This window comes from Bos indicus, chromosome 2, assembly GCF_029378745.1.
Source record: "Bos indicus isolate NIAB-ARS_2022 breed Sahiwal x Tharparkar chromosome 2, NIAB-ARS_B.indTharparkar_mat_pri_1.0, whole genome shotgun sequence".
NCBI lineage: Eukaryota > Metazoa > Chordata > Mammalia > Artiodactyla > Bovidae > Bos > Bos indicus.
Window position 1 is genome coordinate 131,175,244 of NC_091761.1, and position 22,977 is coordinate 131,198,220.

At 54.5% G+C, this 22,977-nt stretch overlaps 1 protein-coding gene across 3 annotated transcripts in view; it reads left to right on the forward strand.

Moving 5' to 3' along the window:
• The window catches only part of ECE1 (endothelin converting enzyme 1), a 124,993-nt gene extending 102,317 nt beyond the window's left edge, over positions 1-22,676 (forward strand). For all 3 annotated transcript variants that reach the window (XM_070777321.1, XM_070777330.1, XM_019982080.2), the window contains 10 exons: positions 847-961; positions 7,489-7,599; positions 9,114-9,212; positions 9,813-9,890; positions 11,378-11,481; positions 15,096-15,206; positions 15,972-16,039; positions 16,735-16,925; positions 19,701-19,796; positions 20,474-22,676. In XM_070777321.1, coding sequence (XP_070633422.1) covers positions 847-961; positions 7,489-7,599; positions 9,114-9,212; positions 9,813-9,890; positions 11,378-11,481; positions 15,096-15,206; positions 15,972-16,039; positions 16,735-16,925; positions 19,701-19,796; positions 20,474-20,650 — 1,150 coding nt within the window. In that variant the 3' untranslated portion in view covers positions 20,651-22,676. The remainder of the gene's footprint in view (positions 1-846; positions 962-7,488; positions 7,600-9,113; positions 9,213-9,812; positions 9,891-11,377; positions 11,482-15,095; positions 15,207-15,971; positions 16,040-16,734; positions 16,926-19,700; positions 19,797-20,473) is intronic.
• The last annotated feature ends 301 nt before the right edge of the window (positions 22,677-22,977 follow it).

Sequence of the window (22,977 nt, forward strand, 5' to 3'; positions counted from 1 at the left end):
TAGGGAATTCCCTGATGATCCAAGGGTTAAGACTCTGGGCTTCCTCGGCAGGGTCCCAGGTTCAATCCCTGGTCAGGGAGCGAAGATCCCACAATCCTTGTGGTATGGAAAAATAAAAAGGATGTGTTGTAGAAAATTTTTTAAACTACAGAAAAAAGCAACAAAAATTAAAATTACCCAGAGCGCTCATGTTGATCTTATGGGATGTGTGTGTGTGTGCGCGCATTTATAGAGAGAAGCATGGATATGTAAGTGAGAGAAAGAGAGAGATGGATGTTCTGATACATCGTTCCTCTTTTTCCCCATCATTGTGACCACATGGATAGTTTGCCTTTCCTTAACATTTATCATAAAATTTCCCCATGTCATCCCAGGCCTCTGCACGTCTCATTTTTCATAACTCCATGATAGTCCCTCGAGTATAAATATGATTCTTTATTCACCATTCCCTGCTGTCAGACATTTAGATCGGTTCCGGTTTGAGGCCGGATGTTCATTATAGTGAACACCCCGTGTGTGTGGAGGTGCCTTGCCTACAAAGGTGATATCCGCCCCTGATGACCCTCTGTGCTCTGGTGGCGGGGGCAGTGAGAGCTCCCATTCATGGAGACTTGGGCGCGGCTGGTCAGAGCGGCCTTTCCTGCCCGTCCGATTCTTAGGCCCCTTTTCCCATTTCTGGCCTTCTGGCCGGGACACCCTCAAGCTTTGGAAGTGGCCACCCCTTCCCTGCTTTGGCCGAGCGGCACCCACCATCCAGCGTGCGTGTCTGTGACCCCTCGAGGTCAGCGGGGGGCTTGCTGCATCTGGCCCCGGGCCCTCCTGAGCCTGTCTGTGCTGCTACTGCAGCCTGCTGAACAACTACATGATCTGGAACCTGGTACGGAAGACGAGCTCCTTCCTTGATCAGCGCTTCCAGGACGCCGACGAGAAGTTCATGGAAGTCATGTATGGGACCAAGAAGGTGAGCCTGTCGGCGTGCGTTTCCCCCACACACGCTGAGCGCCTGCTGGGCACCAGGCCCTGCAACTCAACAGGGAGGTAGGTGCCAGGCAGAGGAGGAAGAGGGCCGCCCAAGGGACCCGCCCTGGTGTGCATCAGTGCGCAGGAGGGGACCTAAGACAGCGGGGTGGACAGGGGCCTCCAGGGAGGGGCGGTTACACCGAGTCTTCAAGTATACGGGCTTCCTTCCCAGGTGGCTCAGAGGCAAAGAATCTGCCTGCCAAGGAGGAGACTTGAGTTCGGTCCCTGGGCCGGGAAGATCCCCAGCAGGAGAAAATGACAACCTATTCCAGTATTCTGGCCTGGGAAACCCCATGGGCAGAGGAGCCTGGCGGGGTACGGTCCACGGGGTCGCAAAGGGTCAGACATGACTGAACTACGAGTATAAAATAGACCCAGAGATTTGGCTAATTTACTGCGAAAGGTGGCTTCTGTTCTATCCCTCTGACTTCTCAGGTGCCATGGTTCTGAGGCTTCCTTGTGTAATAGAACTCACGTGACCGTCACATCCCTGCAGAGTGGGTGCCACCCTCAGCCCCCTTTTACACAGGGGCCCTCCAGTAATCCTACTTCTTCCCCATAAATATAAAAGCCTTGGAACAGCCCCCTGACTCCCAGAAAGTACGCCAGTGTCCGCCGATGTTGTTAGCCTCCCAGGCCCTGGTCCAAGGGGGTCTCTGCTACTTTAAATGCCCCACTGTGACCCCTGCCCACTGGCTACTTCCACCTTCTCCTCAAGGAAGCAGAGGTCATCTCTGTCGTGGGCACCGTGTGCCAGGCTCTGAGCACAGTGTGCAGACACTGAGGTGGGATCTGTGCCCTAGGCCCCCGTGCCTGCTGAGGGAGCTGGTAGAAACTACCAGTCCTCGCGGGTGCTGAGGGGACCCCCAACCTAGGGCCCTGGTGAGAAGCCGAGAGGTCCCCCAGCTGCAGAGCAGAAGCTGGAGAGCCAAGCCTTTGGCCAGCGCCCTGTCCCTACCAGGACCACTGCTTGCAAGACCCTAGAGGGTGGGCACAGCTGGCTCCCTGGACTCTGCCCCGCTACCCCTCCCAGAGTCCAGGGGGAGTGGGCGGGGCCAGATAAGGACTCAGGGGATGGCTGGATGTGGGTCTCACAGTTCATCCTGGGGCAGGGTTCTCCGTGTCCCTCTCTCTGGCGGGAAGAGGGCTGAGGAACAAGCCCTGAACCGAAGCAGAGGGGCTTCCTCAGCCCAGTGGCTACCTGGCCCTGCAGGGAAGGAGGGGAAGAGCTGGCTGCCCTGCCCGCCTCCCTGCTCCAGCTGCTCCTCCTACCCTGGTCCAGCCCTGGAGGAGCGCCTAGGTGCAGACCTGAGCAGGCAGGGACTCTGCCCTGGAGCCCTGGGCCTCCCGGGGCCTTTATACAGGAGGGGCCTGACCAGGACCCGGCAAGGCAGTTATTGAGACGGCCCTGTGTGTGGAGCACACACCTCCATCATTGCTTTCCCCCGACCCCGCGGGTTACAGATGGGAAAACTGAGGCTCAGGGAGGAAAGGGCTTTCCCTAGTCACCCCGCAAGGAGAGGGTCAAGCTCAAATTCAAACCCAGATCTGGATAACTAGAACTTTTAGTACTTTTGGCTACCCACTATTGGTAATAATAAGTAAAATATATAAAAAATATCCCTGCTGGATGTTTACCTTTATAGACATTATCTCCCCCAAGTTCCTACAATAGTGCTCAGTGTTGGAAACTATTACCATCATCCCATTTTACAAATGAGGAGACTGAGGTTCAGTGAGCAAAGGGACTTATTCAGAGTCACACAGCTCCTAAGTGAAGAAAGTGAAAGTGTTACTCGCTCAGTTGTGTCAACTCTTTGTGACCCCATGGACTATAGTCCTCCAGGCTCCTCTGTCCAAGGGATTCTCTAGGCAAGAATACTGGACTGGGCTGTCATTCCCTTCTCCAGGGGTTCTTCCCAACCCCTGGAGAGCTGGATCGAACCCAGCTCTCCTGCATCGCAAGCAGATTCTTTATTGTCTGAGCCGCCTTGGAGTTCCATAAGTGGAAAGTGGCTTTCAAACCCAGCATGTCCGATTCCACAGCCTGTCCTTCTAAGCTCTGCACCACTCAGCTTCAGCTCTGCAGGAACCAAAAGTTACAACTGAGCGTCCTAATAGTTGCCAGAGGCAGCAGAGGGGAGGGCAGAGTGAGGAGTTGTCAAATAGGTACAGAGTTTCAGATCTGCAAGGTGAAAAGTTCTGGAGATTGGTTGGTAGATATAAAACTACTGGACTTTATACTTAGAGTTCCCTGGGCCAGGCTCATAGTGCAGCTGCCGCTCTGACTAGTGAGATGCTGAGAGCTGCTGGGACACATGGAGGCCTGGGCAGAAGCAGGGGTAGCTGGGAGACCGTGCAGGTGCGAGGCTCTGGGCCGGGGGTCGCTGGATGCCCCCGGATGGAGGGATACTGCCTATCTATTTCTCCTTCTCCAACCCTCCTCACCCCCTGTCATGACTGCTCCTGGGTCCTGGCCGGGTCCACCCAGCTTGTATCCAGCACAACTCACAGGACAGCCCTGTGTGACCTTGGGTAGTCCTGGCGCCTCTCTCAGCCTCCGTTTTCCCATCTTTTGTTTGGGGTCATTCCTGATCTCATCTCACAGGACCCTGGGGAATGGCTTCCATGTGGGAAAACACTTTTAATTTCCTAAAGCTTTATGGAGCGTCCAGTTGTCCACTGATATAGGGAGATACTAACGCAGAACTTTGCGTCAGAAGATCTGAATTTCCACTGCCTCCTCTGACCAGACAACCTTTTTTTAATATAATTTTATTTAGTTATTGATGTATTTTTGGCTGCTCCGGGTCTCCCGCTGCTGTGCGCAGGGGCTTTCTCTAGTTGCAGTGCTCTGATTTCTGGCTGTGGTGACTTCTCTTAGAGTGGAGCACGGACTCCAGGTGCACGGGTTTCAGTGGTGGTGGCACACGGGCGTAGTTGCCCTGTGGCATGTGGGACCTTCCCGGACCAGGGATTCAACCCGCACCCCCTGCATTGGCAGGCAGATTCTTTACCGCTGGACCAGCAGGGAAGCTCCTAACCTAACATAGTTAGGTTAGGAATAAATTCCTAACATAGTTCAGTTCAGTTCAGTTGCCCAGTCGTGTCCGACTCTTTGCGACCCCATGGACTGCAGCACGCCAGGCTTCCCTGTCCATCACCAACTCCCGGAGTTTACTCAAACTCATGTCCATTGAGTCGGTGATGCCATCCAACCATCTCATCCTCTGTTGTCCCCTTCTCCTCCTGCCCTCAATCTTTCCCAGCATCAGGGTCCAAGGGACTCTCAAGAGTCTCCTAACCACACAGCCTTGGGCAAATCACTTCATTAGATCAGGGAGCTTAGTCTTTCTATCTGCAAAATGAAACAACTCATCACTGCCCTGTTTACCAGAGGGCTGACTGGGATTACACAGGGGGATCCCCACAAAGTCTGCTCTAAAGGGTACCACACTCCACAAAGGAGCACAGAGAGAACCTGCTTCGTAAGGTTGTAGGAGGGTTCTAGGGAATAGGGCCCAGAACCAGTTCAATTCAGTCGCTCAGTCGTGTCGGACTCTTTGTGACCCCATGGACTGCAGCAAGCCAGGCCTCCCTGTCCATCACCAACGCCTAGAGCTTGCTCAAACTCATGTCTATCGAGTCAGTGATGCCATCCAACCATCTCATCCTGTCGTCCCCTTCTCCTCCTGCCTTCAGTCTTTCCCAGCATCAGGGTCTTTTCCAATGAGTCAGCTCTTTGCATCAGGTGGTCAAAGTATTGGAGTTTCAGCTTCAGCATCAGTCCTTCCAATGAACATTCAGGACTGATTTCCTTTAGGATGGACTGGTTGGATCTGCTTACAGTCCAAGGGACTCTCAAGAGTCTTCTCCAACAGCACAGTTCAGAAGCATCAATTCTTTGGCACTCAGCTTTCTTTATGGTCCAACTCTCACATCCATACATGACCACTGGAAAAGGTCCGTATAGCTTTGACTGGACGGACCTTTGTCAGTAAAGTAATGCACCCAGTAGATGTTTAATAAGCATTAACTACTGGTGCTGATGCTGTTAGGCTTGTTGTGCATCTGCTTCTCCCCCCGGATGTTCTGGGTGCTTCGACTGAGACGCTTGAGGGCAGGACCTAGCCCTAGCTGTCAGGGTACAGCTGAACTGCTCAGAGCACACTGGCTATGTGAATTAATGAACACACATGTGAATGGATGGGTTTATGCAGAGAATCTCTTGAGAAGACAATGAATAAGAATCGGTCCATGATTCAGCCACCCCAGCCTGGAGCCTTCACGGAACCCAGGAGCTACAGTCCTCTGGTCCTGACCTCCTGCGTGGTCGGCCTCTGTACCCAGGGCAGGGTGGGGGGAGAGTTTAAATGGATTTAACAACCAGGAAGTAAAAGAACTTAGAAAAGGCTGGAGGGCCTTTTTCTTTCTTCCCTCTGGTATTTAAGGATCTTTTAAACTAATGTATAATTTGTTATTGTTTTTGTCTAGTGGCTGAGCCATGTCTGACTCTTCTGCGACCCCATGGACTGTAGCCCACTAGGCCCCTCTGTCCATGGGATTTCCCAGGCAGGAATACTAGAGTGGGTTGCCATTTCCTTCTCCAGGGGATCTTCCCAACCCAGGGATGCAACCCGAGTCTCCTGCTGAGCAGGTGGATTTTTTACCGCTGAGCCACGTGGGAAGCCCAACTACATACCAGTAGATGGGGAAACAGTGGAAACAGGGAGAGACTTTATTTTTGGGGGGCTCCAAAATCACTGCAAATGGTGACTGCAACCGTGAAATTAAAGACACTTGCTGCTTGGAAGAAAGTTATGACCAACCTAGATAGCATATTCAAAAGTAGAGACATGACTTTGCCAACAAAAGTCTGTCTAGTCAAGGCTATGGTTTTTCCAGTAGTCATGTGTGGATGTGAGAGTTGGACCATAAAGAAAGCTGAATGCCTAAGAATTGATGCTTTTGAACTGTGATGTTGGAGAAGACTCTTGAGAGTCCCTTGGGCAGCAAGGAGACCCAACCAGTCCATCCTAAAGGAAATCAGTCCTGAATATTCATTGGAAGGACTGATGCTGAAGCTGAAACTCCAAACTGTGGCCACCTGATGGGAAGAGCTGACTCATTGGAAAAGACCCTGATGCTGGGAAAGATTGAAGGAAGGAGGAGAAGGGGATGACAGAGGATGAGATGGTTGGATGGCATCACCGACTCAATGGGCATGAGTTTGAGTAAACTCCGGGAGTTGGTGATGGACAGGGAGGCCTGGCGTGCTATGGTCCATGGGGTTGCAAAGAGCTGGACGTGACTGAGCGACTGAACTGAACTGAATGGACTAAAAATGTGTACATTAAGTATGCAGTTCAGTGAGTGTTGACAAATGAAATCGCTCCGTTACCACCAGCCCAATCAGGGTGGCGAGCGTGTCCATCACCCATTTGTCCAGAGTGCTCTGTGTAGGAGGCTCCCTTGCGCCCCCATCGGTCCCCCCATCAGCCCTGTCCCCCCAGAGGTGGGTGTAGATGGAACCACACGCCATGTGGGCTTCTTTTGCTCGGCCTAACGGCAGTGAAATTCACCCATGTCGTGTGCGTCCGTCGCTCCTTCCCCTTTAGTTGCCGAGTCGCGTGCTGTTGTATGAAAATACCACATTTTGTTCATCCATCTGCCTGTCGACGGGCATCTGGGTTGTTTTCAGTTGATGGCTATTGTGAAGCAGGCTGCCCTGAGCCTGGGTGATTTTCACCACCTGTGCTTCAGAGTTAAGAGGACCAGCTTCCCTGCAGCGTGGGGGTTTGTGTGATCAGGGCCACTGCTTGTGGTCATGTGGACTGTCCACAAAGGCGGTCTGGGCAGAGGAGCAGGCAGGCTGAGCCCAGCCCAGGTGCCTGGCCCCAGGCCCAGCTCCAGAAGGCTGCAGCCCAGCCTCCAGCACATCTTGTGGGCTGGTGGGCTTGTGAGTGAGACCGAGGTCGGATGAACTTCGGTCATCCCACAGGGTCCCGGTGGTGGCTCTTTCTCCAAGAGGCTTTAAATGGGGCTGCAGCCCTTCTGGGGTTTTCTGTTACTTGGGGGTAGAAAGGGAACTTCCCAAGGTTCTTTGCGACCAGGATCCTTAGCATCCTCCAGGAGAGAGGAGGGGTGTGGGGTGTGCAGTCCGGCATGTCATGGTTCCGGCGGCAGGGCGACTGGAGCAGCGGCTTCCCCTTGTGGACTGTGTCCTCATCTGCCTCCCAGGTCTGTTTTGGTGGCTCTGCAGGATACCTTAGCATCTGTGGAGTGCTCTGCAGGAAGCGATTGATGGCAGGGATTAGGGTGATCCCCGGGCCTTTTGGTCCAGTGCCTAAAATAACTTCCGCTGGGTCAGGAAAGGTCTCCCTCAAGTTCTGGACAGAAGCACAGACCCCACTCTGCCACCTCCTGGACAGACAGTGTCAACTAACCCCTCTGACTTGTGTTTTCCAGACGTGTCTTCCCCGCTGGAAGTTTTGTGTGAGTGATACAGAGAACACCTTGGGCTTCGCCCTGGGCCCCATGTTCGTCAAAGCGACCTTCGCTGAGGACAGCAAGAACATAGTAAGTGCCCCCCCACACACGGAGGCCGTGACATCACACCCGCCTCCCCCGTGAGCCTGCCAGGCCGCGCTCTCATCCGCTCTGGACTGGCTCTACCCCGGGCCAGGGCTCCGGCCCTAACTCCAAGGTTCCATTTTCTAAAGCCTTGCGTAATCTGAGTTACCTACAACAGAGAATATGATCATAGTGGCAGGCACTTTGTCTGTAGGATTTCACGTAGCCCTCCCCGCTTCCCAGGGAGGTTAGCCTGGCCGTCTCCACCTCCAAGGGTAGGCAGGGCCCAGAGAGGTCATGTTGACAGAACAGCTTGACATGAAGTGGTGGTGGCCACAGGATGCCTGTGGCTGAGCGCCTGGAGACAGCTGGGCCCCAGCCTGGATGCCGGCTTTGTCTCTTCCTGGTGGGGGGTCTTGGGACAATACTCTGAGCCCAAGGACATGGAGGTGGGCGCGTCCATCCCTCAGGCGGAGACTGAACGGCTTTGTGCACACGACAGCAACCGGAGCAGAATGCGGGCTCAGGGAGGGGTAGCCGCTGTGGCATTACTGTTGGGGTTCAGTCGCTGACTCGTGTCCAACTCTTTGAGACCCCACGGACTGCAGCACCCCAGGCCTCCCTGTCCTTCACCACCTCCCAGAGTTTACTCAAACTCGTGTCCATCACGTCAGTGATGCCATCCAGCCATCTCATCCTCTGTCACCCCCTTCTCCTCCTGCCCTCAGTCTTTCCCAGCATCAGGGTCTTTTCCAACGAGTTGGCTCTTTGCATGAGGTGGCCAAAGTATTGGAGCCTCAGCTTCAGCATCTGTCCTTCCAATAAATATTCAGGCTTGATTTCCTTTAGTACCATTTTTATTCCTAACTTTAACTGCACAGATTTTTTATTTGCAGTCAGAGGTTAGCAAACTGACTCAAACCTCGTACGTGACCTGCCTGTTAGTGGCTGATGCAGATTCTGAGTCACGTTCTGTCCGTCGTCAGTCTGTCTGCTCCTCCTGCTGCCCGACTCCCCCTTCCCCTGCTCCGGAGTCTTTTTCAGCCTCTGGATCTGCTTTTGACATTCATCTCCAGCCTGAACAGTCTTTCTGGAACCACCCCTCAGAACTCGGCTTCTCTAGATGTTAAAGCCCAGTCCATCCAGAAGGAATTCCGTGAGCCACTACCTCTGAGAACAGATACACGTCCTAGGATTTCTGAAAAGAATCACAGCGCACGGCACAGGCACCCCTAAGTCCCGCCGTAAGAGTCTTTTCCAGTGTTCCCAGAGCTTGCCCTGAGTGTATTTGACCAGGGAGCCCTGTTTATAGAAATCCGTCTCTTCTCACAGGATGCTAGCGTTTAGAGGAAGGAGGTTGGGGAACCATGGCTGTGGACCCCCTTCCTCAGCCCAGCACCTCGGAGCACAAGGCCTGGAGCCAGGATCTGAGTTTAGTCTCTGGCCCCACGGCATCCTTCTCCATGGGATGCCCGCTGCCCATGGACAAGTTCAGTGCCCACACGTGACTGTCTCCTCAGGCCAGCGAGATCATCCTGGAGATCAAGAAGGCGTTTGAAGAGAGCCTGAGCACCCTGAAGTGGATGGATGAAGATACTCGGAAATCGGCCAAGGAAAAGGTGAGGCTGGCCAGGAGCTGGGAGGGGCCCTGCACAGAGGGCCGCGACCTCCGAGGAGGAGGTGGGCGAAGGAGGGACTGGCTCTAGCCGGTGAGCCCAACACGGATGCTGTGGGTAGTCCAGCACGATGGCGGGAGAGCCGTGAACACGTAGCTCGGATTAATGACCGGGTGAAAACAGAATGCTAAGTGTGCAAGGGAGGGACTTCCCTGGTGGCCCAGCGGCTAAGACTCTGCGATCCCAACGCTGGAGGCCCAGGTTCGACCCCTGGTTGGGAAACTGGATGCCACGTGCTGCAACTGAGACCCAGCACAGCCAGATAAATATAATTTAAAAACACATATGTGCAAGGGAGAGGCACAGAGTGATGTGACGAAGGATTGGATATGGTCCAGCGGAGGCGGGGAGGCCACGGAAAGCTTCCCTGGAGAGGGGACATTGAGGCAGAGATCCCAAGGATAGGGAGAGTTAGACAAGAGAAAGGAACAGGAAGGCCCTGAGCGGGAGGGGCCTGGCTGCCTTCCCTGGGCCCCGACCTTGAGCCCGGCACCCACAGAGCCCTGCTGAGCGCTCACTGTCCTCCGTGTCTCTCCTGCCCAGGCGGACGCGATCTACAACATGATAGGCTACCCCAACTTTATCATGGACCCCAAGGAGCTGGACAAAGTGTTCAATGACGTGAGTGGCTCCCTTGCATTCTGTCCCCTTGCATTCCTGAAATGCCCCCGGGGGGCCTCCACTTGGGAAAGGGCAGAGGCTGCTCTGGGTGGGCTGCTGGAGGCACCATGACTGTCAAGACGTCTTGAGATGAAGTGGTGTGGGGTCTGGGGATGGACTGGGCACCAGGGGGCCAATCTCTCCTCCTTCCTCCCCTGGGGCCAGCCAGTGGCCCCTGCCTCCCAGGACCTACCAGCAGTCCTTGGCCAGCACAGCATAGTCCGCTCCATTCAATGAGTGGGAGATAATGGGGGAGGGGGGCGACCAGATCCTAGAAGGCATAACTGCATCCCTAAAAGCATCAGAGTGGAGCCCCCTATAGCTCCCAGCCCCCAGAGAAACCTGGACCTGCCTCCTGTCCCCCGGCTTCTCCCCACCTCCCTGGAGAAACCTGGGCCTCTTGTTCAGACCTTGAAATGCTAACGGGAAGGAGGAAGCCTAAACCCCAGGTGCACGTTTAAGCTGAATTTAGGCAGCGGGGTGGTTGATGCGTCCCTGGTGGTTAGAGCTTTGGGCAAATCACTCCGTTAAATGGATTGTGCTTCTGCCCCGAACGCTTTATACCTTGTAATTGAAATTTGTGAATTCAGGCATTTGTGAAATTATAATAACCTCTCGTTGTGGTTATATTTAAAACCTAAGAATATGAAAATTACAGCTGAGAATATGGGACTCATCTGCAGCCTTTTTCCTTGAGAATAATTTTAGATGCTCCAGGGTATCATGATACAAGATGAGGGGCTCCTGGAGACAGCCCAGGCAGACCCCATCTGGATTAGAGTCCGGACCCCAAGGGCCTGGCCTTTCACTGGAGCCCTGATGTAAAGAGCAGGTCTGAGAGAGAACCTCACACCTGTGGCAAGAGCCCAAAGGCCAGGCTGAGTGGGGAGGAAGGTGTGCAGTCATGCCTGCGCCCTGGTAGTTCACAGATCCCAGCTGCATTTATGAGATCTGTGCTGGCCAGTGTGGCAGCTACTGGCCACAGGTCCCTACTTTAGAGAATTAAAATCAATTAATTCATTAAATTAAAAGGTTGCACTCGCCACATTTCAAATGACCTAGAGCCACATGTGGCTGATGTCGACAGTACCTGACAACGTGTGCATAGAACCTGGCCATCCTTGCAGAAAGTTCTGGACCCCGCTGGACGTATTGCCCACCCAAGGCCCTGGCACGATGGCACGGGCTTCCTGTTGCCCCGAGACCCTGCTGGGCCGCCCTAGGTGAAGCTCTTAGTGTGCCCCTGAAGGGAGAGGGCGCCAGCCCCGGCCAGAATGCGGGCCAAGAAAAGTGCCCCAGCCTGCAGCCCCTCGCCCCTCGCTTTTGTCTGCCCTGCGGACCAGTGCCCAGGCCACGCGGGGTTTCAGCTTCCTCAGTTTTAGAAGACAGGGTTTGCATTCAAGGACCTGAGCGTGCTCTGACCCTGTGACTTGTTCCCTCCTGCCCAGTACACCGCTGTGCCAGACCTCTACTTCGAGAACGCCATGCGGTTTTTCAACTTCTCCTGGAGGGTCACTGCCGACCAGCTCCGGAAAGCGCCCAACAGAGATCAGTAAGTCCCTGGGCCTCACTGGGAGGACGCTGGCTCCCGCAGGCGGGTGTGAGGGCCCAGCACTCCTTCAGCCTGAATCGTGTGTGGGGATGTAACTGTCCTGACGGCCCTCTGAGCCGCGGGGACTGGTGTTATCCCACTCAGATGCCGGGAGCCGGGATCAGCCTGAGCCCGCGTGTCCTCAGTGTCCAGCCTGTTGGCAGAGGGGGTCCACCTGACATCACTGCCCAGCTCTGCCGCTGCAGCCTTCAAGGCTTTGCTTCATTGTCTGCAGATAAGATGTGTGTGTGCGTGTGTGTGCGCGCGCGCGTGCACGTGTATTCAGTTGTCTGACTCTTTGCAACCCCATGGACTGTAGCCCACCTGGCTTCTCTGCCCATGGGATTTCCCAGGCAGGAAGACTGGGGTGGGTTGTCAGTTGCTACTCCAGGGGATCTTCTGGACCCTGGAATCAACCCCACTTCTCCTGCGTCTCCTGCGTTGCAGGCTGATTCTTCACTTGTTGAGCCATCAGGGAAGCCAAAGGGCGAAAGCCACTTCTTTCTCTTTGCCGCTGGCTCCCCCTTGTGGACAACAGGGGTTTGAACAGCTCTGTTTCCTCTTTTTTTCTGTCTTCAACCACGGTACACCCTAAACGTACAAGAAAGTGGTCTTTTATCTCCAGAATACGGTGCAAGCACTACCCCAGTGTTGTGAATTTACTAGAAGTCTTTTAGCTTAAACTTTTCCATTTAAATTAAGTCTCCTACTCATTAATGTATCCACACTTAATGCATATCTGTGGGACTCATCTGGAGGAGACATAGTGACTAGCTAGGCTCTCGGAGAAAATGCCCTTTCTGTCTCACTCCACTCCCCACTGGTCCTTCATATCAGAATGATCATTGGGAGGCCAAATTTTTCATTAATATCTACCATCTGAGCCTCTTCTATGCTCAAAAAAAAAAATCATTGAACCCCCAAAAACTTGTTTACGGGGATTGTACTGACTTTTCTGAAAATTTTGTGAAAAAGAACTGTTCTTCTAAAGTTTACTAAAAAGAGAGGTATAGTTTTACTTTTTACAAGTTTCTTTAATGTCTGGCTTAATGGAAGACAGCAGGGTTCTCACATCTGCTCCTGCCTTCAGTCTGTTGCAATGTATCGTTTTGAAATATGTAAAGATACTCTGGCCTTACACAGACATGTAGTTAGAAAAGGAAAGAATATTTTAGCAGTCCTTTTGATACATGTGTACATGCCTCGTTGATACTACTCCAAAACGTGGCAGGCAGTAATTTTTTAAATTAATTTTTATTGGGGTATAGTTGCTTTACAATATTGTGCCAGTTTCTACCGTAAGGAAAATGAATCAGCCACACGCATACGTATGTCCCTGCTTTTTCAGATTTCCCATTGAGGTTGCCACAGAGCACTGAGCAGAATTCCCTGAGCTATACAGTAGGTTCTTATTAGTTATCTATCTGATTCATAGTATCAGTAAGGCGATGGCACCCCACTCCAGTACTCTTGCCTGGAGAATCCCAGGGATGGAGGAGCCTGGTGGGTTGCAGTCCACAGGGTCGTGAACAGTCAGACACGACTGAGCGACTTCACTTTGACTTTTCACTTTCATTCACTGGAGAAGGAAATGGCAACCCACTCCAGTGTTCTTGCCTGGAGGATCCCAGGGACGGGGGAGCCTGGTGGGCTGCCGTCTATGGGGTCGCACAGAGTCGGACACAACTGAAGCGACTTAGCAGCAGCAGCAGCAGCATGGTATCAGTAGTGTATATATGTTAATTCCCCTCTCAATCCCCCCACCCTCTTTTCCCCCCGCTGGTGTCCATAGGTTGTTTTTTACTCTGTGTCTCTGTTTCTATTTTGAAAATAAGGTTGTCTGGTTAATTGCACCGCAGAGTCTGAAACCAGTTCATAAACTTTTCACATTGTCGCACTACTGTTCCATCAGTGTGCCTTGCGCTTTGAATGGATCCTTCCTTTGCCCACGCGTGACTTTGCAACACCATGCAGTGGCCATTTGGAAAACAGTGCTTCACTGAGTCTCACGTATCTTCCTAACAGTGCCACCTTCATTATACATTATATATCCGAAAAAAGTCTACATCGGGTAATGTTGCTGTTGACCTCCAGAGAGAAAACTCTTTAAGTATTGGACAGCTATCAAGTTTGCCGTGGCCGACACCAGTTTTTCAAGTTTTTGCTTGAAATTTCAGTTGTTTTGAAACCTTGAGTTTTTCTCATTGGCAACAAACCGCGTCAGTTGTTTCGCTTGAGGTGATGCGCTCACTGTTTTTCAAGAAAACGCCTGTCAAACACCCATCATCCTCTCAAGTACAAATGGCATTCCGTGAAAAAAACAGAAATGCTGGGACTTCTTGGTGGTCCACTGGTTAAGACTCCATGTTTCCAATGCAGGGACGTGGGTTCAATCCCTGATCAGGGAACTAAGGTTCCACACGCCACAGTGTGGCCAAAAGTTTAAAAAAAGAAATAAAAACAGAAATGCTTACAAGTGCTTCCCATCTGGTCACAGACTGTTAAGAGACTTGCACTCAAGGGTCTAGATTTAATGAAGGTAATTATTATGCTGCATCATCAAGGATGTTCTTAAGTGAACAGATTTTATTTTTTTTTATTGGTGAAGAACATGGTGACCCACTGAACTGGTACCACTGCCTTGACTCAGCGGAGGCTCCGGCAGTTTTACCCAGCGTTGCCTTTCCCCCATCCGTATAATGTCAACACGGTGGGAAAGGTAAATAGCATCTTACTATTTTAATGAAAATAGTTTCGGCCTCACAGAGCCCCTGAAAGGGAGTTGGGGGCTTCCCATCTCAGCAGCAGCAGCAGCAGCATCTCACCAGGTATCCGTGCAGCACACTTTGAAAACTGCTGACACGCTCATTTTTGAGCCTAGAGAGTCATGACTTTTTAGTGTAGAATGGTCCATTTTGTTCCTTGTGTGTTTTTTTTTGAGATGTTCAACATTTTTAATAGTGAAATGAAATGAAATATAAAATGAGATTTCATTGTACACTTGCTAACACGGCTAAAGTTGATAGTTTCTAGTGCGGAAGAAGATGCTGGGCACCTGGAAATATCCAGCCTGGCAGGTGGAGGTGTAAAATGGTACAACCAGGGTGGAGAACGGGGAGCTTTTTTCTCATTTTTGGTTTTTAATTTTTATTGCAGTGCAACTGATTTACAAGGTTGCATTAGTTTCAGGGGTACAACGAGATGAACCAGTTAGTTCTCCACGTACATAATCCACTCTTTTTAGATTCTTTCCCCGTATAGGCCTTACAGAGCCTTGAGAAGTCTCGCCCCCCGTGCTCTACAGTAGGTCCTTACTAGTTAATGCATTTCGATCTTTGCCGGGGTCTCACTGTTCCACTGTGCGATGTGACATCGAATTCAACCAATTCCTTCCTAACAGACATTTGGGTGTTTCTAGTTTCCTCTCTCAAAAGCAGTGCTACCTCATGCTTGCATGCCTTGGGCCGGGGTCCAGGGCAATCCACACTTTCAGGGCTCCCGACACGCCCCAGATGGGCTGTCCCCGCCTACCGCCCTCCATGAGGTCGGATCTTCCACGTGTGTCTCGCTTGCAGGTGGAGCATGACCCCGCCCATGGTGAACGCCTACTACTCGCCCACTAAGAACGAGATCGTGTTTCCAGCCGGAATCCTGCAGGCGCCATTCTACACCCGCTCTTCACCCAAGTAGGACGCTCCTGAGGCTCCATCCCATCTCCTCCCTGCCCCCCCGCAACCCCTCAGCAGACCCCCCCGGGCCAGCCTGACAGCTGGGTCAGCCCGCCTCCAAACCTGTCTCACCAAGGGCTCCTTGTTCCACTGGCCAGGAGACGTTGCCATGGAAACAACACTCTCACTCCCTGTGCTTCTCTCCGGGGTCTCCTAGACCTCAGAGTCCCTACACAGTGAGAACTCAGGGCTCATCATGGAGGCAGTTCAGTTCAGTCGCTCAGTAGTGTCCGACTCTTTGCAGCATGCCAGGCCTCCCCTGTCCATCACCAATTCCTGAAGCCTGTTCAAACTCATGTCCATCAAGTCAGTGATACCATCATGGAGGCAGGAGCCCCAAACAGGGGAGTGCCCCTCTAGTGATATTCTAGAACAGTCTCAGCTGGGAAGTTGGGAAGGGTGAGAAGTCTCAGAAGTGAATTCCCCACAGGCCTGGATCTGAACAGGCTTGCTCTCTGCTGGCTGAGTGGCCCTTGGGCAACGTAGCTGAACCATCCCACACCTCCATTTGCTCCCTTATAGTCAGTTACTGAGGCCTAGCTCTTCGCACTGACCCAAGAGGGCAGTGCCTGGCACGGTGCTTGGAGTGCAGCTGGCTCTCCAGGTTCTGACTGGCTCTGGGCCCGGCTGGAGCCCTGCAGGACTCTGCTGTGTCTCCAGACTGAGGAAGTGGTGGGCCTGTCCCACACGGCATCACTCTCACCCCCGTGTCTCCCCTTCCAGTGCCTTAAACTTCGGCGGCATCGGCGTCGTCGTGGGCCACGAGCTGACTCATGCTTTTGATGATCAAGGTACGGGTTCCTCGGGGTCCTCTTCAGATGAATCCCCACCTTCCTGGCACCACTGCTCCTGCTTTTGCTCCTATGCATCTTAGCCTTGGAGACAGGAGGAGATGGAAAGTTAAAATCCTGGCCCAGACACCTGCCAATTTGTGTGCCCTCTCACAAGCCCCGTCATTTCCTCAGGCCTCTATTTTCTTATCTATAAAATGGGTGTGCTGATCATGTGGTGATTATGAGGACTGGGCAGGCTCACAGTGGGACACCCCGCTCCCCGAAGGTGTGAGGTGCTGGGGGGGAGTACAGTGCTCCCCCTGTAGTCAGTGGGGAGCGAACATTCCTCAACTACCCCAGAGACTTCTCTGGTCCAACGACAAGTAGAAGAGTTAGTGCCTCACCAGCTAACGTCCAGAATCCCCCTCATTGCCTCCTGCCTTGGGGACCCTGAGACAAAATGAGGAGGCAGGACCTTCCTGTGACCTTTGCACTGCCCGCTGCCTTCCCCCCGCCACTGGGCGCAGGGTCAGAGGCCCTTCACCAGCCTCGACCGTGAATACAGCTCCACCGGAACTTTGAACGTGCGGGTCCTTAGGCGGGTCACGTTCCTCCCTCCCCCACCCACCCCAGATGGCTGATGCATCTGGGCCCTTCAGTGCCCAGCTGTGTCTCTCCCCCGCCCAGCCTGACGCTGCCCTCTGACCCCGCAGGCCGAGAGTACGACAAGGATGGGAACCTCCGGCCCTGGTGGAAGAACTCGTCCGTGGAGGCGTTCAAGCAGCAGACCGCGTGCATGGTGGAGCAGTACGGCAACTATAGCGTGAACGGGGAGCCGGTGAACGGCCGGCACACCCTCGGCGAAAACATCGCCGACAACGGGGGCCTCAAGGCGGCCTATCGGGTAGGAGGCCCCTCCCTGCACACCCCAGACCCAGCTCTGGGTCTGTCCAGATGCTTCTCGGTTAAGAGTGGTGGGCATGCACAACGGCGTCTTTGGGCCTCAGTGGCCGCATCTGTGGAATGGGTGGCAGTGCGGACTGAGTGAAAGGGTGTCTGTGAAGCACCCGGCTCGGACCTGGCACACACAGGCTGTGTACCCCAAGTCCACCCCCCACTGAGGGTCACCAGAATGGGCTTGGGCTGGACCCACCTGAAGACCTGCCTGTCCCTCCCTTTGCAGGGGAAGCTGCCCCTGACCCAGGCAGCGGTGGGCCAGGGCGGGAAGGGAGGGGGACACTGCTCACGGAGCCAGTTCTGGCTCCAGTCCTGGTTCTGGAGTGAGTCACTCAGCCTCCCTGAGCCTCTGTGCATGTGGCTGTGTTCGTCCCTGCATTGCTGGGTGTGAGAGAGATGGCACGTGACGGCTTGGGCGCCGGGTCTAGTCTGGGGTGGCCCTCGGCGATGTTGGCTGAGTTGGAAGAGAGAGATGCCAGAGGCTAAGGCAGAGCCTCCTCCTCCTCCCCGTGGCAGCGAGAGCAGGAAGCCCGAGAGATGCTGTGTGCTGAGGCCTGTGGGCCGGGGCCGCTGGGAACTCTACGATTAGGTATTTCACGCCAACTGTGCAGGAGATGGAGAAGGCGATGGCACCCCACTCCAGTACTCTTGCCTGGAAAATCCCATGGACGGAGGAGCCTGGTAGGCTGCAGTCCATGGGGTCACGAAGAGTTGGACATGACTGAGCGACTTCACTTTCACTTTTCACTTTCATGCATTGGAGAAGGAAATGGCAACCCACTCCAGTGTTCTTGCCTGGAGAACCCCAGGGACAGGGGAGCCTAGTGGGCTGCCGTCTGTGGGGTCGCACAGAGTCGGACACGACTGAAGCGACTTAGCAGCAGCAGCAGCAGCAGTGCAGGAGACAGAACCAACCAGAAACAACCCAGAAACATCCGGTGACTTGCCCGACGTCTGTTAGTCAGGGAAAGTGTGTTGCAAAATTTTGACCCGCTGTTTTGGTGCTGGTGGTTCTGGGACGAAACAGCGATGGGTCCTGCTCTCATGAAGCCCCCAACTGTAGCGGGTCAGGGATGGGGAGGAAGGCAGTTCACACCTCCATGGATAAATGTGATGATGTCAGGTGCTGATAAGATGAAGAAGACAAGACAGGCCAAAGGAATAAAGAGAAATAGGGGAGAGGGTGGTCAGGGGAGGCCTTCTAGAGGGGATGACCTTTGAACGGAGTCTAGTAGGGTGAGAAAGAGGCAGGGAAAGAAGAGTAAATGCCGAGGCCGCGAGGTGGACCCAAGCCTCGCACAGCCCAGGACAGGAAGAAGGACGTGGCAGGGATGGAGGGTATGGCCCGGTGCAGGAGGGGTGGCCGGAGGAGTGGCTGTCCCGGCTACGGCCTCTGTTGACTGAGCAAGGACCTTGGGGTTTATTCTGGCTGCAGCGGGAGCCACTGCGGGGGTTTGCACAGGGGAAGGATCTGCGTCACCCTCTACAACCAGGTCAGCAGACCTACAGCCTGGGGGCCACATCCAGCCCTTAGCTGGCTAAATCAATAAAAATAAATCAAAGTTGTGGGAGAGAGGGGACAGCTACACCCACTCATCTCCATGGTGCCTGTGATTGTTTTCATCTATCAGGGTGTTCCTTGAGCTATTGCAGCAGAGAAACTGTTTGGCTTCCAAAGCTGAAAAGACTTACTCTCTGACCCTTTACAGAAAATGTCGCCAGCCCCTGCTTTATGAGGATGACCTGAGTTGCTGTGTTGGGATGGGGTTGGAATTGGACCAGTTTGAGGTCAAGGAGACTAGTTAGAAAGCTGCTGTGAGGTTGTCCAGGCAAGAGATGGGCTAGAGCAACGTGAAGGGTGAGATGTGGTTAGAGTAGGGCTGTTTGGTTGATTGAAAGATGAATCAAAGGAGGGTCCTGGGGTTTGGGCCTGAGTAACTAGGTGGTTCAGTTCTGTTCAGTTGCTCAGTCGTGTCCGACTCTTTGCGACCCCATGGCATTGCAGCATGCCAGGCCTCCCTGTCCATCACCAACTCCTGGAGTTTACTCAAACTCATGTCCATCAAGTCGGTGATGCCATCCAACCATCTCATCCTCTGTCATCCCTTTCTCCTCCCGCCTTCAGTCTTTCCCAGTTTCAGGGTCTTTTCCAGTGAGTCAGTTCTTCATATCAGGTGGCCAAAGTATTGGAGTTTCAGCTTCAGCATCAGTCCTTCCAATGAATATTCAGGACTGATTTCCTTTAGGATGGACTAGTTGGATCTCCTTGCAGTCCAAGGGACTCTCAAGAGTCTTCTCCAACATCACACTTCAAAAGCATCAGTTCTTTGGTGCTCAGCTTTTGTGGTTGGCATCATTTACTGTGATGGGAAAGCAGTGTGTGTGTGTGTGTGTGTGTGTGTGTGTGTGTGTAAAATGCATCTTGGATGTCCAGCTGGAGCAGTTGAATGTTCCCAGGAAAGGCTGGAGCTGGCAGGGTGCATCTGTATTTAGATCGAGGTGGTATTTAAAGCCGTGGGGTTGAATGAGCTCCCTTTGGGATGAGTGCAGGTAGAGGGCGGCTCCTCTAGGCTGAGTTAGGCTCAGAGCTGAGGCCCAAGACCCCCAGAAGCCAGGCCCTGTCCCAACAGGATGTATCTTCGAAGGTCGCCCCCACTAGCCCCTCACTGCCACCCCGATTGTTCCCTTGTCACGCGGACCCTGAGCTCTGTTCTCCCCACAGGCCTACCAGAACTGGGTCAAGAAGAATGGGGCTGAGCAGACACTGCCCACCCTGGGTCTCACCAACAACCAGCTCTTCTTCCTGAGTTTTGCACAGGTGAGTTCTTTAGAGAAAAACTAATACCCAGGCACAGTCTGCCATCTTGAGTTCTAGGAGCGCTGAAAACCAAAAGGCAAATTTCCTCAAATAGAGAAGCCCTAGCTCGTGGGTCCGTCCACAGGGCATTTACCCTTTAAGAGGGCGAGCTTCATCTTTGGAGAAATTCAAGGAAGGGTCGAGAACCCTGTTAGAGGAATTCCTGCATCAAGTAGAGGAGAGGACAGGTTTGCTTGGATGGCTAAGGGCCCTCCCAGTTCTGCGGTTCTAGAAATGTCTTAAACTCAAGGCGTCCCAGGTCGTCCCTAGAGTTGGCAATCAGCGTGTAGATTTCTGTTGGTGCCCAGAGCCACAAGGTCACGAGTCAGTTGGTTCTGCCCAGGAAAGGAGTGATCTGGACTCAGTGCAAAGTGTTCAAACTGGTTTAGGGGCAGAATCTTTTGTGCAGGTGAAGCGTATCTCACATGCCCAGGACAGACATTCAGCTGGTCTGGCTGCAGGAGAGGAAGCTGGATGAAGGCCCCCAGCCCTCTGCTTCCTCCTAACCCAGGTGGCAGGCCTGTCATGGGGGTCTCAGAACCAGAGGGGCGCTTATTTCCCTGTTACAGTGATGGGGCCAGTCTGGCGGCCTCAGGGACCGCAGTGACTCTGCCCTCTCCTTTATCACCCCCTCAAAGGTCTGGTGCTCCGTCCGCACCCCCGAGAGTTCGCACGAAGGTCTCATCACCGATCCCCACAGCCCCTCCCGCTTCCGGGTCATCGGCTCCATCTCCAACTCCAAGGAGTTCTCGGAACACTTCCACTGCCCGCCCGGCTCACCCATGAACCCGCATCACAAGTGTGAAGTCTGGTGAAGGGCCAGGCACCCAGAGCCGAGATGGAGGGCAAGGCGGGGGGGGGCCCGAGAACACCCCCCTGGGCCCACAAGACTGCCCCCTCCATCCGGCGGCCAGCCCCCTCCCCCGACGCTGCAGGGTGGTCAGCCGGAACCAAGCCTGTGACATGAGCTCTCACCGTAAGCTGAGATTTGACCCCCTGTGAAGACCCGCTCATCCCAGGCACACGTGTGTCAACTCTGATGGGTGTTGGGGCGTTAACCGGGTTGCCCACCGGGCCTGGACCCTCACCGACAAGGGCAGGGGAGCCCAGCCCCCTCCGCCCACATGCAGCACCAGATATACCACAAATACCACTGTGTCAAATGCTTTAAAGATATATTTTTGGGGAAACTATTTTTTAAACATAGTGGAATACACTGGAAACCTTCAGGGAAATGATGCATTTAAAACACTTTTTTTTTTTATGGAAAGGATCGGTATATTTATTATGTTCTGTTTTTCTAAATAACCTGTGGACAAGGGAAAGCCCCTGACTAGCTCCCTCTCTTCCTTCCTTGCTACAAGGTTGGGCTGAAGCAGGATTCCGGGCCACTGAGCAGGTCCCCACGTGGAGAGGTGCTTCTGCCCTTGGGGTGTGTGGTTCCAGCCCCCTCCCCTGGTTCTTACTCCCAGCAGAGGGAGGGGCAGCTAGTTGGCACCACCCCCTGGGGATACCTGCCTCTGAACCTAGAGTCCATCAGTGGGGACCCCCCAGCAAGGAAACTCTGGTCCCCTGAGTCACACTAGGGGACTGATGGCTGCCTGAGGCCAGGTCTGTGCCCTCCAACCCAGTCTGGATGTGCCCGAGCACCCCGGACCTGGGTCACGAGCCTTGCGAGGCTGAGACCCCGCGTCAGAGCTCTCTGCCATGCCACGGGGTCCTCTCTCCGTCCCCTTGCTTTTGGGCACCTCCACCAGCCCGGGACCCGCAGCCGCTCTGCAGCGCCCCATCCCAGCCGTTTCGGAGTCTGCCTTGCATGCCTCTTCTCCCAGGGGAAGAAGAGAGAAAGCAGCGCTCATCGCCCGGGGACCGGGTCTTCGCTTGGGCTCCGACCTCCACCACCTCCCTTCCTGGCTCCCAGGACCACAGGCGGCCCTGGCTTCCTGCTGAGTGCCTTATCTGGGGCTGCGCCCAGGCCCCGGCCAAGGAGACCACCCTCCGCACCAGGGCCCACACAGTTGCCCCCTCATGGCTGCCCAGAGGCCTGGGCCTGCCTGTCAGCGGCACCGCGGTCAGGACTCTGAGGACCCCCTGAACGTGCCCCGGGCTCCAGCCCACCCTCAGGCCTGGCTGAGTGGAGACAGTACTTGCCGGGGACCCTCCTCTTCTTGGGGGGTGCTCCTGGCTGGGGGGGCGGTTCAGGGGGCAGGCACGGTGGGTCTGGCCTGAGGTGGTAGGGCACGGGCAATGCCGTCTCCTCCGCGCGGCCGAGGCCCGCCGCCCCCCAGAGGAGCCAGAGTCCCCCGGAGGAGCAGACGGCAGCTCGGCCACCGCCAGGCGCCCTGTCAGACGCGCCCGTGAGCTGGGGCGGGCAGTCGTCGGGGGGCTTGTCAGAGGAAGGGAGCACGGGGCGGAGAAGGAGCGGAGTTCGCAGGCTGCCGCTCACGCCGCCACGGAGGGCCGGGCTCTCTCCCGCCCTCCAGCCTCCCCAGAGCAGGGTCCCAACCCCCTGGTCTGGGGACTGGGAGCCCCCGGCGAACGGCAGCCGTCCAGGGCTAAGGGTCCAGCCAGACGGGGCGTCTGCTGCCCTCACCGCTTCCGGGGGGCAGAGGGCAGCGCAGGCGTGGAAGCAAGCGAAGCCCCCACCCGCCTGGTGCCCGCCCCCTGCCCTGGAGCTTTGGGCAGCCGCCCTCCCTCAAGGGAGCCCCACGGGCCAGCGTCTCTGCGGGGACAGGGGAGTGGGGTTTGGAGCTGGGAATCTGCTTTTTTGTATTATCACGTTCCGTGCTACTGTAGTTCTGTGTGGCACCATTGTAACTGAAATAAAGTACTTATACCGAAGGCCGTGTGACCGAGTGTGGCTTCCCCCAGGCAAGCTGTGTCCTGTGGCGCCGCCAGTGTCCCCGGGGCTGGCTGCACCTCCTCCCCAGAGCAGAGGCCTTGAGTGAGTGAGTGAGTCAGTGAATGTCACTGTCGTGGCCGACTCTACGACCCCGTGGACTATACAGTCCATGGAATTCTCCAGGCCAGGATACTGGAGTGGGTAGCCTTGCCCTTCTCCAGGGGATCTTCCCAACCCAGGGATCGAACCCAGGTCTCCTGCATTGCAGGCGATTCTTTACCAGCTGAGCCACCTGTGCCC